The sequence below is a fragment of the Choloepus didactylus genome, chromosome 7 (genome assembly GCF_015220235.1).
Source record: "Choloepus didactylus isolate mChoDid1 chromosome 7, mChoDid1.pri, whole genome shotgun sequence".
In the NCBI taxonomy this organism is placed as follows: Eukaryota; Metazoa; Chordata; class Mammalia; order Pilosa; family Megalonychidae; genus Choloepus; species Choloepus didactylus.
This window is the reverse complement of record NC_051313.1, coordinates 99536074-99548183: the sequence shown is the minus strand read 5'-3', so window position 1 is coordinate 99548183 and position 12110 is coordinate 99536074. Positions and strand designations below refer to the sequence as shown.

At 36.8% G+C, this 12110-nt stretch overlaps 1 protein-coding gene across 8 annotated transcripts in view; it reads right to left on the bottom strand.

Moving 5' to 3' along the window:
* Window positions 1-12110, bottom strand: part of PKHD1 (PKHD1 ciliary IPT domain containing fibrocystin/polyductin) — a 473530-nt gene that overhangs the window by 51735 nt on the left and 409685 nt on the right. For all 8 annotated transcript variants that reach the window (XM_037842918.1, XM_037842911.1, XM_037842917.1 and 5 more), the window contains one exon: window positions 6914-7931. In XM_037842918.1, coding sequence (XP_037698846.1) covers window positions 6914-7931 — 1018 coding nt within the window. The remainder of the gene's footprint in view (window positions 1-6913; window positions 7932-12110) is intronic.

Sequence of the window (12110 nt, the reverse complement as noted above, 5' to 3'; positions counted from 1 at the left end):
CTTGTGATTCTTTGGAATTATCCATTTCAAGTTGAGATTTGCATAACCCTAGGTGTAGGTTGCAGTGTGCCAGAATATATAAAGACACAGTATAGTCATGGCACATCTTCCAGCAAGGTCAATTGTAAGCAAAAATTGGGGGGACAGAAACCTAGGTATTTTAGTTGGTAAGTCTCTTAAATAATATTTTATAATAAATTTAGCACAGATATCTTATATAGGAGAATGGAAACTCTGAATGCATTTTTTTTAATCATACACAGAATGTCCAAAAGTCCCATTTGTTGTGGGATGCTGTAGATCTTTCCCCAGAGGGGATTTAACACAAAATATTGGTTACACAGGACTATTAAAAGAGTAGAAGTCAAACATGCTATACTTCACAATTTGAAACAAATATTTAATGAACATTTATTGTTTGTGGCACTATGTTTAGGTACTCTGGGAGATAAAACAATGAACTGAAGCCTTGAGCATGTAATAAACATTGTAAAGATAATAATATAATCAAGTTAATTTTATGAAAAAGGTAGGTCAATGGTTAGATTGGTTCTTACTGAATTTATGATTTCTTTGTAGTAGATAAATCATAGATTTAGTAGATATTATAAATATAGCATATTCTTATTAAACAGTCAAGTGAATGTTTTGCCTCTCCATTAATTTTTAAATCTCTAGATTTTCTCATGAGCCATATAATTTTTTGAACGTAATAGCTGTTCAATTAATTTGGGGAATAAAAAAAACATTGAAATGTAGGCTTCAGATGTCTTTATTATATTTACCTAGGACTTCACCATACGTACTTATAAATCTTGAATTCAAAGATTTATGGTTTCAGGAAAAGAAATCAATTTTGGAATTAGAACTACATGTGCATGAGTGCAGGGAAATGCTGGATACAGCTATGTCAATAGCAGTAATAGATTGCCATTAACATCCTTTTCACAAAGAAAATAGAAAAAAATATAAGCCACAAAACAAGAATCAAAGGCATAGGGATCTGGGGCCATTTAGAATAAGACAATAGTACCCCAGGGCATCACTGAAGGAACAAGCCTATGAAATAAATGATAGTTTTAATGATGACTATGAATCATCAATAAAAATGTGAATGGTCTATATTATCACCCATTTAATAAGGCAGGATAAAATGTGATCTGTTTTTTTTTTTTTATTTAAGACAAGAGTTGAAGGCTTTTTAAAAATGCTAGTGATTAAAGGAACAATTTTCGACTGTATGGAAAGCTTGCCTATGCAGAACATCTCATTCTATCACAAAGCCTCATATATGAAATAATAGTCTGATAATTTTTCCATCCACCAATTCAACCAAGCAGTGAATTTGTATTGTAGTGAAAAGAAAAAAATGAGGTAGAAATGTTATTTAAAGACAAAGCTGTGATTTTGCCATTGGGGAGGAAAGAGACAAGCTGGAAGTTCAGGAATCTCTTTTGGGATTAACATTATGCCAGCTATGGCCTAGCTTGAAAAGAACATCCTCCTGTCTCGATAGAAAGATTTTGTCCTTGCATACTCCAAACTGCTATTTCCTGGAAAGCAGGTGCCCAGAAGGCAAAGGGAGGTTGCAGAAGAGAAAATGCTAAATGAGACTGAAGGCCAATAGATTTGTGTCACCTATTGTCTTCCCTAGTTTTCCTCTCTTCCAAGTCATCTTGATAGGGTGCTCCTCATGCAGAATAAGACTTCAAAACCCACTAATGTGATTAGTACACACACATACACATGCACACACAAAACCAGATATTTTTGGTTTTTGAAACTCCCACAGTTCCATGCTATACCCTAACTATAACTGTTTTCATGACCCAAGGTTCATGGAAAAGTCATAAAAAAGGGCTTTATGTAAGACAGCATGCCAGTCTTTTATTGTTGCATAACAAATTATTACAAACTGGCTCCTTAAAATACACAAATTTATTATCTCCCAGTTTCTATGGGTCAGGAATCCAGATAGGCTTGCCTGAGTTCACTGCTTAGCTGGAGGATTTCAAGAAGAATTCACTTCCAAACTCATTCGGGTTTTTGGTGGAATTCATTTCCCCTGCAGTTGTAGCACTGATGTCCCTGTTTTCTTGCTAGCTGCCAGCCAAAATCTGCCCTCTAATCCAGGGTCCATCTGCCTTCCTTCTCACATGGCCCTTTCCATCTTCAAGCAGCAACAGTACATTGACTTCTCCCACTTTTATCTCTTCGACATCTTCTGGCACAGTGAGAGAAAACTCTTCTCTTTGAAGGGCTCATGTGATTAGATTGGGCCCACATGGATAATCCAGAATTGTCTCCTTATTTTAAGGTAAATTGTGCCAACTGTGCTATACAACATACAATCACAGGAGTGCTAGCGCATCAAATTCATAGCCGCCATCCTGGAATTAGGGCAGCACATTCTTGAAAGGCTATTTTAGACATTCTGCCAATGACACATAGCTTTGTCAACCTAATAGTTAACACCCTATAAGAGATGCACAAATATTTAATTTTACTTTATATAAGAACTGTTTTTCTAATGTGAAGATTAATGAGGCAGTAGAGAGAGAGGGAAGAGAAAAAGGAGAGAAGGACATTCAAGAGAGTAAACTCAGGTTTCCACTAAGAGGGAGGGAAGCAATATAAAATACATCCTTCCGGAATTCCAGGTAAAAGTGTGTAGAAAAGGACTCCAGTTAAAAGCAGAGATAAACATGTGTTTATCTCTGCTTCCTCTATAAACTCCACTGAAACGACTTAGAAGAATAAGAATGATGCAGACCACAAGGGTAAAGAAGAAAAGTGAGGAGACAATAACTGAGAACCAAGTTTGGGAAGACAAAAAAGGTTCATAAAATTGACTGAGCCAAACAGAGGAAACTCAAATCCATATGCCTCTAGAGAAGGCTGAAGATCAGGAGAGGTCAATTCATTCCGCAGAACTGAAAGTCCTGGAAATTGGAGGCATCATACATCAAAGAGCACGGGGATGAGGCTCACAGATGACAATAAAGGAACTGGTTACTTCCTATTTTGAAAGATCGGGGCACAGAAGGGAGAGTGGGAAGAGAATTACATAAGGAAGTACATTTTAACCATTACCCAAAGAAAACATGTTTACTTTTGATTAAATAAAACATATACACATATTATTTCAACATATATAGTTAAAAACCAGAAGAAATAGCTAAACGTGTTGAAAGTAGTTGCTTCTGGAGAGGTAGACAAGGAGTAGTGAGGGACAGCAGAGGGAGTGGCTGTAACTACAATCTAATTTTTAAATGTGAGCATGTAATACTTTGATAAAATAATTGAACAACACTGCAAAAGGAAAGACTTCATTTTACAGGTCACATTGATCTAAATCTAACCTAGCTGTTGCACTGAGAAGCTGTCCAACTTGGACAAGTTGCTAAACTTCTCTGATATTCAGAATTCTTATCTGTTGAAGTGGGGGTAATAATCGTTCCCTCACAGGACAGTTTTACGATTAAGTGAAGTAACATTATTAAAACCTTCATGCATATTTTAATCCTCCCTTTCTTCCATGAATGGCTTTTGCAAAGTCTGAAAAATAAATTAAATAAAACAGTATAGAAAAAGAACTATGACAGAAGGACATATGGGAAAATAAAATGCACACGGAATTAGAGTAAAAGGCAGACTGGGCTAGGCAGATTCAAGAAAAATGGTAGCATTAATTGGGTTTCCTTGACTTTCAATACTCTTAACTTGGGTTCAGTGCTTACTTTAAAAGTAGATGACAACTTAATTTCTCCCCACAAAGAAGTAGATAGATTCTTGAAAATAGGAAGCACTTTCCTTGAAAAATAAGTGCCTGATACTGTCTCAACTTGACGAAATGCAATAGAACCCCATTAAATTAACAAAAGTGAACCTCTGAGAACATCCTCAATGCTTTTCAATGAAAGGCCTGTGTCCCTGTACTCTTCTGCTGTCTCAAGGTCAATTCATTAGCTTGTCAATGTTTCTCTTGTAAGTTCAATAGAAGTCCCAGTAGACTGTGGGGGAAACTGAAAGAAACAGCTTGGCCTTGGGGCCTGTACAGGGTTTTGGGGTTGGTTTTCATACCATGCAACTCTTAGGGCCCCCCAAAACCTTGCTAGTTCTCACTGAATTCCATAAAACGTTGTGCTTCTTATACTGTAGAAATTTATTCAGAAATACTTAAGAAGCAGCATTCCCTCATCTCCAGAAGATTTGGCTTATGTCTAGAAAATCTCTCTTAAAATACTGGAGAAACAGAGAGAGATGGAGATATAATACATCCCAATAGAAAATCTATGCTGTAATATAGATGTTAGGCAAGTTTTTATTAAATCTGAAATATATGAGTCACAAGTGAAAGCATATGGCTATGATGGATGGTAAGTCATAAATAAAAGTGATCTTTTCCCTAAAGCTGTCCCACTTCTTCATGATAGAATGATGATGATGTGTGTCCAAACTGGTGCTGGGTCCATTCTCCTTGCTGATTTTCCTCTACTATACCTCTTGCTTCTACTCTTTGGCTTGTCTTTCCTTCTAGTTAAAGGCTGAATATTCACTGTCTTTTATATATATATAATATATAAATCAGTCATTTTGTAATGATGACTTATTAGGAACACACAGTATCATAAAATCTAGATAAAATTTGGCAATGGTCTAACTCTTTTTTTCTCTAGTTACCCACACATACAATATACTTACAAAACCTCAGTGGGACATAAATGAAATCAGGCAATAGGAAAGAAAATAAATTTAAACATAAACTAAGAAATACTAGCTTTTTTTTTTTTGATTCCTGATTCCATACACTCATACATACTACTGTAAGAATATCACTAACATGGTGAAGGTTTGATGATTAGCAAAAATATCCAACATTTACTAGATTATAAGCAATCATGCCACTATTAGTAATTTTTAATTCTGAACTAACGATTCCCAAAGGCCTTTGTATCAACCAGAACTGAGAAAAAAATTGATTGAATTTTCTTTTCATGTCTTTCATACATATTAATGTGCAATAGGGAAGAAAACCATATATCTCCATTATATATACAAAGATATAATACAAAAACACTGGCTAAGGTTTCATTCAGATAGGTTGCTCTGTGTATAAAAAGGCAATCAATCCATTAGTCAAATATACCCAAAAGTGAGAAGTCATCTCTTTTTTTTTTATTTTATTTTGCCTCAGTTATAGTGAATCCCACATCCATTGGAGATGATTCTATAGAAGTAATTACTATTCATTAAATATTAATTGCTTATTTATTACCACCACCACAATTAAGATAAGAAAGCAGCAATGGCAGTATAATTTAAAAGAATATTTGCATTCTAAAAAATCATTGAGTAAATCATCCCAGAACCTAAATAATTTCACCTATTTCAGAGACCCAATATCAACACAAAATGTACATGCATTTGAGTCTATTTTTTCCAGTGGTGGTGACAGATTTTTTTGGAATATCCATGTTTGCACACCTGAAACACTATAACCAAGCAGCATGCATTTGTGAGATGGTTAGTTGTGTATTTGTTTCCTAAGCATCATGATAAGTTCATGCTGTCTCAGTCTGGAATATCATTTCTAATTCCTTTGTGTCTTAGTTTCCCAGGGCTGCCATGACAAATACCACACAAGGAGTTGGCTTAAACAACAGGAATTTGGCTTCCATAGTTTTGGAGGCTAGAAGTCCAACATCAAGATATTGGGAAGGCTTGTTTTCTTCCGGAATCTGTAGTGTTCCAGCTTTCCTCCATCATATGACAATCTCTCTCTCCTTGTGTCTGCTCCTCTGATTTCCACTGACTTCTGGCTTCTACTTCTGGGTCTAGTTTCTTTGTTATAAGGACTTCAGCTATATTGGATTAAGGCCCACATCATTCAGTTTGCCCACACCTTAGCTAATAGTAACATCTTCACAGGTCCTATTTACAAATTAGTCCATACCCAAAGGACCTGGGCTTAGGAATTGACCCTAACAGGGTCAATTGTTCAGGGGTTGGTCTTTTGTGTGAGACCTGATTCTACCCCCAACACTTTGCATCTGCTATAACTTTGAACTATGATCTTAACAGTGTCAGACTCATGACTGATGTCTTAGATAAACTTGGGCTATTCAATTCAACCCTTGACTAATGCATTCTCTCTCTGTGTACTTCACGTACTTCTTCATTTACTAAACTCAGGAAAACATTCAGGAGTATTTACTTCTGTAATGTGTATTGGATAGCAATCTGGTGGAGGAATTCAAAATACAAGCTTGCAGAGAATCAGGATAACAGCCCAACGTACATTGCAGGGATGACACAGGACTGTGCCATAAAGATAGTTGACAGCAATGGTGACCCTGCCTTACACAGTTCACAAAATTAACCTTCCAGGGGCTTCATAATCCTACTAAATAAAACTCAATCAGGGCCACTGCTTTAGCCTAGTAAATTCCTAGTCATCCCTCCAAAACTTTCTTAAATATACGTTTCCTCCCCAGTCCCTGCAGGCAAAATTATTTCCATCTCCCTCAGTGCTCAAGATAGTAGGTCATAGTTGTGTGGTTTTGTGATAAGTGGTTCTTTTGTCTCCAGAACCTAGCCCACTGTTTAAATTCTTTACATGAATGAATAAATGAAAGAATAAATGCACTGAAAACAAGTTGCTATAGAAAAAATCTCTTTCTACATGCTTTCTACTTGAAGGTATCAAAACATAACATCTTAAAACACCTGGGGAATCATGAAGAATGTGGATTTAATCAAGTACTTAAAAATTGAGAACTTACATTTGAGTGGCTTTTAAAATTTTTATTCCTATCATAATAAGCAAGACATGTTATGTGGTTGACTGACACTTGCGGTATAGGCCCAAGAAACCTGCCCTCATTTGGATGTTGTTATAATTCGTACTTACCCATAGCCAATGTCTGCCTTTGAGTGAGTCACCAGTAAGGCTCCAATAGTCATATTCAGAACATTTTCTAGTACTCCAATCTGGTGAGCAGTGATAACCTTGTAAGCCAAATTCTGTAATTTGTTATTTGATAAGGGCAGAATCAGTCCAGTGCTCCTTACTGTTGGCATATCACCAATTTCAATAACCATCACTTTTGAGAGAATTTCCACAGAAGTTGGCGGTGGGATCCTATCTGAGCTCATCTCCATCATGAGAGGTCTACGTTGACCAAATCTTCTATATTGACTGGCACACGCCACAGTGGGACAATTGCGTTTTCTTTTTGCCCTATCATCAGCAATGGTCTTTAAGATTCTTTCATTGCCAGGCATCTCATAAATAATTCTAATTTGGTCTTGGCCAACCTGCAAAAAGTCAGTTAATTTGTGAAGAATCACTGTTTTCCAGCTTTCTGTCAGGACTGAAAACATCACAGTGAGGGCCAAATGAATGGAAATGCCTGAGTGTATTTCAATAGGCTCCTCTCCTTGTAGAACAACATACAAGAGGTTGTCCATGATGTTGAAGTGGTTGGCACCAAAAGTCTCATTCAGCAATGAAGGAGCTGATTGAATGGGAGTGGGTGGGATAAAATTTTCCCCTATGAAAACATGGGGGCTCTGGAGCTCATGGTAGAATACAGCCAAGAGAAGCTTGGAAGTATTTTTATTCCCCAAAAGGAAAAGTCTCAAAATTTGAGGAGTCTGATCCACGAAACAAACCTTGGTGATTTGATTGGTGGGTAAAATGGAATAGAAAGTAGATACAGGCTCTGAGGTGGTGCAGGGAGTAGGGGTATTCACACCACTGAAGGTGTCCACGAAGCCACCAGTCACAGATACTACTGGATATAACTTCCTCATCACCCAAATTGCATCAGAACTGTCAAGAACGAGGACCACATGATCAGTCTGTTGGCAGATGTAGCCTTGAATCAGTGATTGGTACCTGCATTTCTGTTCTTCTTGAAATGTACCTGCAAAATAAAAGAAAATAAACAAGTGACAGATTAGCCACCAATTCCCAAAGAGATTTGAAAGCCATCACTTTCATCATCATCTGTAACCTCATGAAACAGGTACTGAACATCTAAAGTGCTAGATACTGGAAGCACAAAGTCTAGGGCATAATCCCTGTGTTTAAAGTGCCACAAATCTAGAAATGTATGCCTAAAAAGATACACGGTAGCCCAATTAAATATATTTTTAATGTATATACTGTATAATATATGCTATTTAGAGTTAATAATGCATGTGCTAGTTAAGTGTAACAGGAGTTGAATAAGCGAAAGAATTAAGAAGGAATAATCACTAAGGGTTCCTTAATGAAAGAAGGGAAGGTGAGAAAGGGTTACAATATTTGAGCCAATGGAAGGAGAGGTAGATTGATGAGCAGAGAATGTACAGAGGTTCAATACAATTGAACAGGTGTATTGTGACCAGATTGTGAAGGGACTTGAAGGTTGGAACATATACTTTTATTATACTTTCTCCTTTTCTCTATACATGAACAGTAAATAAATGCAGGAGGAGGAAAAGAAGAAAGTAGGAATTTGGGGAGTTGTTGACATTAAATAAAACCCAAGTTGAGGATGGCCGAGGAATAACAAAACAGTATTACCCCATGGCCCATTACTATTCTCACCTATTCCTAGTCCTCCTCTCTATGAACCTAGGAAAATATTTGTTCTGAATCCACAGGAACATTTTATCTTCCAACAACCACAGAGCTACTTTGATTTAAAATTTATATTACCAACATCATCCTTTGTTTTCTAGATATTTTGAATTTGCCATAGTGCAAGTTCATCAATGTAAACTAAGGATTAGAACAAGAAAATTGAATTATTACTGATGTAGGAAATACTATATTTGAGCATAACCTAGCCTGCCTTTTCATCCTTCCTTCCAAATGATATGATTAGAAATATATGCCAGTATGTGGTAACAATTAATTATCAAATTGTTACTTCAGGGATAGGACACATGGTTTCCTTTTGCCTCAACAAAAACAGAAACATATAATATATATTCAATCATTATTTTTTAATTTGTTTTTATAGCCTATCCTCCTTATAAGAGCATCTTATGTAGATTAATACATGCTTGTATGCAAAAGTGTACAGAAAGGGGTATGGATGAGCCTCCAAAATCTTAAAAGACTTGAAATATGAGGATCCAGCTTCTATAGCACTAACCTAATCACATCCCTCTTCTGCATAAAATAGTCACTGGCTCTCCTTTGCTTCAGGAGACATTCCAAATTTCCTTATTCTAGGTATTCCTCCCCTCACCCCAATATTTGGGCTCAAGCCACATGTCGAAGGTAATTTCCTCCTACTCTCTGTATAGTCTCTAAATTTCCAGCCAACTGGACTTGTTTCTGTTTCTCACATGAGTTCATGCTTCTCTTGCTTCTTGACTTTGCCCATGATGCTCCTTGCACCAGCTATAAAAATCCACATTCTATGGCCCTTTCAAGATACAGGTCAAGTGCCACCCCCTCCCTAATTTTGTAATTATGGGATTTATCTCATCCATAGTACTTCATTCTCTGGTGGCATTTCTCACTTTCTTTATTTTATTAATGAATGAGTGATCTTGCAATTTACCATCCAACTTTGGACACTTAAGAATGAATGAGGTGCTACTGATTATTAAGCAGACAGAGAGACCTATACCAGGAAACTCTTGGGCAAACTGGGATGTATGGTCACCTGAATTATAGCTATTTAGTACAGGTATTTAACCTATGAAGCAGTGAGTTCCTTTGAAACCTGGGTTGGATACCAAGTATGTACTGATTCCCCTCAAACTACTAATGTACTATATAGCTCTCACGATGTTTGATAAATATGTGCTGGATATGGAATTATTGGGAGAAATACCCCAGCTTTCCCAAACATTCACAACTCCACCAACAGGGGTAAAGAAGTGTCCCATACATGTGGAGTAAGTCCTTCTTTCCCCAGTAGGGAACAAGAATGAGTCCTAAATATAGGGAATAAGAATATGCCTCTGCAAGTCTTGTGCCTCTGACAGATGTCAGGGGAAATAACATGTACTAGTACTATTACTCAACGTCCCTGATGTCTAAAACTCCACCAACAGGGGTCAAACGAGAGCCCCTGGCCATCAGAGTAAGTTTACCATTCCCATCACTTGGTCTAGAGCGAGCCCCTTTTATTGGCTTCCTAGGAAGCCTACCTTCTTTCACAGGAGTGAAGTAGGAGCACCAGACATTCATACTCTCTACCTTCAGCTCTCACAGCCTTACCCACCTTGAGCCCACCAGTACTCCTTTTCTTAGTTCTTATGCCCTCTGTCCCAGTTTATGTCATTCACCACAAGACAACCCTTCTGCTCCACCCCACTCTGAATTCTCAGGTCCCAAAGCTTCTCCAGCATTTTAATCACTCTAAGACTTTGAACATCCTGTACTTTCTATCCCAATTCTTTCAACTCTCAAAATGTTTCCACTGAGCTGCCTGGAATTTATCTTCAGCAAAATTGCCTATATCCTCAACTTATTCTCTGAGGTTCCATTTCCTTCCTGCTATAGCAGCTACTGCCTCTGTCATGAGAACACTGCTTCCTGCTACAGCCCTTTCCAAGTGGTGATTTATTTCCTCTCCCTCAGTCCTTATAGTCATGGGTTGGGGATCCTACTTCAAATCTCTCATGTGTCTGAACATAGCTGGAGAAAAACATACTACCACACTGACTGCTATCAATTTAAGTTCATGGTCATGAACCTCAAGCAAGTCCTTCATGTGTCTCACATATACATGGTGTTTCCGTGGTAGATGCTCTCTTCCAGTCAATTTCACATCACCTCTTGGCATATAAGGCAATTTAACATCACCTCGTATCTCCTCAAATCTTAGTCCTCACTTTAATGACTGTGATTCTTACTTTGATGAGAAAACTGAAGCAATCAGAAGAGGATGTCTACTGATACCCGACACAAGATATGGTAATACCTATGTTATCATAATTGGTAACTGAATTGAAATACTTTTTTATTATTTTAATTACAATATAATTACATTTTCTTCTAGATGAAACAAGTATAGGGGAACTTTAAATTTAGAATAAACACATACTACTGGTGCAAAATTAAGTGGGGATGCAGAAGTTAATACTGCAACTGAAGAAGTAAAAAAAAGCAAACTGGCAGAAGGTATGTCACCTAATTCTACCACTTCTAGCTGTGTCACTGACCTAATTCTGAATCTCTCTAAGTCTCATTTTATTCTCATTTTTAAACTAAGGGTAATACTCCCTAATACATAGGGTTGCCAAGAAAATTAAATTATATATTAACAAAATAACTAACAGGGTGCATATAACACAAGCTACTCTCAATAAACTGTAGTTGTTTTCACTTTTACTTTTACATGAGAAATTCAGAGATAGAGATAAGGAGCAACAATAGTTCACATTTATTAAACTAGAGTTTTTAAAAGTCCTCTGTAGGATGAGATCACATAAATTTCCTCCATACCATAGTGTTTCACATCAAAGAAAAACCACAAAAATTTCTAAGCAAAAATCGGATGTTGAGTGGGGTGGGTATGGAAAGTCAGTGTTTCTGTACTTGATACAAGATTTTCAGTGAGGACACAATAAACCCATATTAAAAATAAGTATCCTAAGAATGCAAGTTACAAAGTAACAATTTGGTTGTTTTCTATATCACATTTCTTTTTGTGTACAAATCTTGCTATAAACAGCCTAAAATTTCTTGACTAACTTGTTTACCCCAAGTTCATTGAACCAAAATACTGATTACTAAGGTTGAATAGATGTCCACTGGTGGAATGAAAGCCTATCTTCCTCTTCTCTTAATCCTATCCAAATAATGGGAAAGCTGAAAAGCATGGGCATCAATTTTTTCATTCCATAAAAAGATAAGGGTTTTATTTCTGAGGGCCTCAATTGTCCTTTAGGGCCTGACATTTCTGCATAAAGAGTAAAATGGATGTTAAGAATAAAATAAAACTAATGCTTTTGTCAATGAAATTTTCCTGGATCTCTCTGATGACCTTTGCACTTTTTCATCTTTCATTATATATTTATGTATGAACCTCACATACCATATAAAACTCTCTCCTCCTGGCCACTGCTATTGAAGGACCAGCTTGACTAATATC